Source organism: Myotis brandtii, unplaced genomic scaffold, assembly GCF_000412655.1.
Source record: "Myotis brandtii unplaced genomic scaffold, ASM41265v1 scaffold79, whole genome shotgun sequence".
NCBI classification, from domain to species: Eukaryota; Metazoa; Chordata; class Mammalia; order Chiroptera; family Vespertilionidae; genus Myotis; species Myotis brandtii.
Window position 1 is genome coordinate 1 of NW_005371173.1, and position 4,663 is coordinate 4,663.

At 42.9% G+C, this 4,663-nt stretch overlaps 1 protein-coding gene across 1 annotated transcript; it reads left to right on the top strand.

Moving 5' to 3' along the window:
* Positions 1 to 1,733: 1,733 nt before the first annotated feature.
* Positions 1,734 to 3,450, top strand: LOC102240704 (transmembrane protein 169). Its single transcript, XM_005883381.2, has one exon. It carries the CDS (start codon positions 1,808 to 1,810, stop codon positions 2,474 to 2,476), a length of 669 nt encoding a protein of 222 aa, XP_005883443.1. The 5' UTR covers positions 1,734 to 1,807; the 3' UTR covers positions 2,477 to 3,450.
* The last annotated feature ends 1,213 nt before the right edge of the window (positions 3,451 to 4,663 follow it).

Genomic DNA, 4,663 nt, shown 5'->3' on the forward strand with positions numbered 1-4,663 from the left:
AGGTCATAGTAAAGAGTTTAGGATTTATTGTAAGTTCCAGGGGAAGTCAATAAAGGATTTTTAAAAAATATTTTTTGATTGATGTTTAGAGAGAGAGGAAGGGAGAGGGAGATAGAGCAACATTATGTGAGAGTGGAACATTGATCGGGTGCCTCTTGCACACCCGCTACCAGAGATTGAGCCCACAACCTGGGCATGTGCCCTGACCAGAAAGGAGTCAAACAGGATGTTGGGGACATGCCAACCTAAAGCTTGTACTGTGCCCGCCTCCTTCATTTGTAGAATACATTTCACATACCGAGGATCATGGACTTCCCTATTTCAGTGTCTTCAACCTCACTTCCAGAGTGATCAAAGGATGGCTGTTTGGTTGTTGTTGAAGGGGAAGTCAATAAAGGATTTTTTAAAATATTTTTTTGATTAATGTTTAGAGAAAGGAAGGGAGAGGGAGATAGAGCAACATTGATGTGAGAGTGGAACATCAATCAGCTGCCTCTTGCACACCCGGTACCAGAGATTGAGCCCACAACATGGGCATGTGCCCTGACCAGAAAGGAGTCAAACAGGATGTTGGGGACATGCCAACCTAAAGCTTGTACTGTGCCCGCCTCCTTCATTTGTAGAATACATTTCACATACCGAGGATCATGGACTTCCCTATTTCAGTGTCTTCAACCTCACTTCCAGAGTGATCAAAGGATGGCTGTTTGGTTGTTGTTGTTGGTGGTGGTAGTGGTGTTGTATGTATGTGTGTGTGGTATGTATGTATGTGGTGTGTGTGTGTGTGTGTGTGTGCGCGTGTGTGTGTGTGTGTGTGTGTGAACAGAATTTAGACACAAGGGCTGGGATGTCCACAGGCTTGTGGGGAGGCCCCCTCTCAGAGAAGCATAGTAGTTGATACTAATAAGCAATATTTTCACAGTACTTGTAAGCTGGAAATAAGAACACTATAAAGTGGTGTCAGTAGTAAGTTCCTCACACTCCTGCAATCACAGAGATTGTGTCAAGATTGAGGCCCAGAAAGTGGAGAAGGAACATGAAAAACAATTCAGTCCACCATTGAATCACTGTCTCCAGTGCCATGACAGATGCTATAAAACTGGACACTAGCCCTGGCCGGTATGGCTCAGTTGGTTGGTTGGAGCATTGTCCCGTGCACCGGGAGGTTGCTGTATGTGGTGTGTGTGTGTGTGTGTGTGTGTGTGTGTGCGTGCGTGTGCGTGTGTGTGTGTGTGTGTGTGAAACAGAACTTAGACACAAGGGCTGGGATGTCCACAGGCTTGTGAGGAGGCCCCCTCTCAGAGAAGCATAGTAGTTGATACTAATAAGCAATATTTTCACAGTACTTGTAAGCTGGAAATAAGAACACTATAAAGTGGTGTCAGTAGTAAGTTCCTCACACTCCTGCAATCACAGAGATTGTGTCAAGATTGAGGCCCAGAAAGTGGAGAAGGAACATGAAAAACAATTCAGTCCACCATTGAATCACTGTCTCCAGTGCCATGACAGATGCTATAAAACTGGACACTAGCCCTGGCCGGTATGGCTCAGTTGGTTGGTTGGAGCATTGTCCCGTGCACCGGGAGGTTGCTGGTTCGATTCCCAATTGGGGCACATACCTAGACTGTGGGATCCATCCCTGGTCAGGGCACATACGGGAGGCAACTGATTAATGTTTCTCTCCCACATCGATGTTTCTCTCTCTCTTCCTCTCTCTCCCCCTCTCTCTAAAATCAATAAAACATTTTTTTAAAAAGTAGACACTGTTGTCATCAGCCACAGCCTCAGGGGACAACACTGTGATGAAATGTCCACTCTTCTGATCTTGACTTCACCTCTTTTATGCCTTGCAGGTATGTGGAACATGCCTTTGGACAGCCGCTATGTCACATTAACTGGGACCATCACACGAGGGAAGAAAAAGGGCCAGATGGTGGACATCCATGTCACTTTGACAGAAAAGGAGCTGCAGGAATTGACCAAGCCTAAAGAGTCATTGAAAGAAACAACCCCTGAAGGCAGAAAGGTCTGCCAGATGTCGGCAGACCGTGGGCCCCACGTGGTCCTCTGGACACTGGTCTGCCTGCCTGTGGTTTTTATCCTCTCCTTCGTTGTCTCTTTCTACTATGGCACTATCACTTGGTACAACATCTTCCTTGTGTACAATGAGGAGAGGACCTTCTGGCATAAGATCTCATGTTGCCCCTGCCTCATTCTCTTCTACCCAGTGCTCATCATGGCCATGGCCTCTTCCCTGGGCCTCTATGCTGCTGTGGTTCAGCTCTCGTGGTCCTGGGGAGCATGGTGGCAAGCTGCCCGGGACATGGAGAAAGGCTTCTGTGGCTGGCTTTGCAGCAAGCTGGGTCTGGAGGACTGTTCTCCCTACAGCATTGTGGAGTTGCTTGAATATGATAATATTTCAGGCAATCTCTCCAACAAGGACCCCACCCAGGAAGTAGAAACTTCCACTGTCTAAACTTCGAACACCTTATTTCCTCTTCTGGTCCCTGTAGCCTGTATATCATCTTCCAATTTCCCTCTCCTCACAGTGTTTCCAGAAAAGTCTAGCCCACACTGATCTGCCCTACTATTTTGATGATTCTAGGAGAGCAGGGAACAAAAAAGCAATTTATACAAAAGTTGGCCATACAATGGACAAACTCTTCTTCATCCCCTGCCCTAAAATGACCATTCATCTGGGACAAGGAGCTCAGTTTTATGTCAGTTCTGGTGCTTGAAGGTGTTACTGGTGCTTGGAACTCAGGGGAATATGTGAGTAAGTGTGACAGGGAGAATAAGGAGGCTCTGGGGGACCAATAAAATAATAGGGGTTGAGTGAAACATTTAGGAAGCAGGTTTACCACAGTGTAGCAGAATGTAAAGATTTGTATGCATCACTTAGAGTTTTATTTAGCTGCATATAATTGATATCCCAAAATATGAGTGGTTTAAACAAGATAGAAGTTTACTTCTTTCTTCTATAGAAGAAGTCTGGAGGCAGACCATCAGGGGACCTGATAGAGTTACTTGGATCCAGGCTTCTTTTATTCCCCTACCATTGGTGAAATATGACCCTCATAACCTTTATCTTCCACACCCCAGTGCTGACTACATCTGCAGCCATTTCATCCATGTTTCTGGCAGAATAGAGGAAGGGGCAAAGAAAAGCATATTTTCTATGCTCAAGGAGGCTTCCCAAAGTCTCACTCAATACTTCTTATATCTCATTGGCGAGACCTTCGTCACATGATCTAACAAGCAAAATAGGCTGCAAAATGTAGTCTTTTCACAGTTATATGCTAGGCTAAATATGGGGGTTATGCAAATTTAAGAGGAATAAAGACGAATGGCTATTTTGATTGGCAAGTAAGAATATCAACAATTATTTAAATATATTCAGGTCCCAAACTGCTAATATAGTTTTATTTATTTATTTATTTATTTATTTAGGCCTAAATCTTAGAGATTTTATATATAGATACTAGCTATATATACTATGTATAAGCTATATATAGATATTAGTATCTTGTACTTTGCAATTAAATGACTGTAATGTCATGTGGTTTCAGGGTTCTTTTTAGAAGCAAAGAGTAAACAGTTGAGTACAACTGTATGGCAGTAGTGTACCTTTTTTCCTGGTAGTGAAGGTGGGACTGGGTGGTAATATTTAATTTACTCTAAGATTAAAGACTGTGCAGGGAGGGATTGCATCTGTCATTCCCCACTGCCTCCCCCCAACCCCCCAACAGGGATTGGTAGCCCTAAGCAGGAAGAAGATAGAGTTATTTTTCTGTTGTTTGGAAAAACCTCACTCAGAGCCTCACTCACTCATGCCTTTCTGGAGTTTAACAACAAACACAATCTTTGTTGAGCTGGAAGACTGTCTTCCTGGTCACCAGAGAGTGTTAAGCAGATTAATCTAGATTGATTTTAAACTTAAAACCAAATTCATTCCTGAAGGTGTATTTCTAATTTTTTTTAATTGAATCATCACAGATCAAGAAGTTTTTGGAGGTTTGGGGCCTTACAAGAATAGCTGGTACTTGTTTCTTATTCATGTCTCAGGAAGAAGTTGAAAGAACTTCTGTGAAGAAACCAGACTGGTTGGGCATGATCTCCCACAGAAGGCCAGGGACATTTGTTTAACATATGGTGCTGAAATCCACCTTCAGAAGATATCCCACAATCATTATTATGATTATTTCATCTTCACCCAATGATATTTTTATTGACTTTAGAGACAGAAGAAGGCAGAGAGAGAAACATCAATATGAGAGAAAAACATCCATCTGCTGCCTCTTGTACATGCCCCAACTAGAATCGAACCCACAACCTAGGTATGTGCTCTGACTTGGAATTAAACCTGCAATCTTTTGAACCTCCAACCAACTGAGCCACCCAGTCAGGGCAACACCCACCTTTTAAATAACTATTATTAGTTTGACAAAAACAAAATTCTGTTCAACATTTTTGAAGATAAACTTGGTGCTCATTGGTGCTTTTGTAACCATAATTTAATATCACCAATCTAGTGATTAAAGTTACTTATTCTGTAACAAATCAAAGTAGATGTGCTTTCACCTCTGGCCAAGTTCTCATTACACTGGAACAGCCTATTTTGGGTGTAAGGAATGCTAATGCTGCAATAAAACTGAGGATGTCT

Coding starts and splice junctions, on each gene's coding strand:
- LOC102240704 (XM_005883381.2), top strand. CDS start 1,808: ATGTCCACTCTTCTGATCTTGACTTCACCTCTTTTATGCCTTGCAGGT.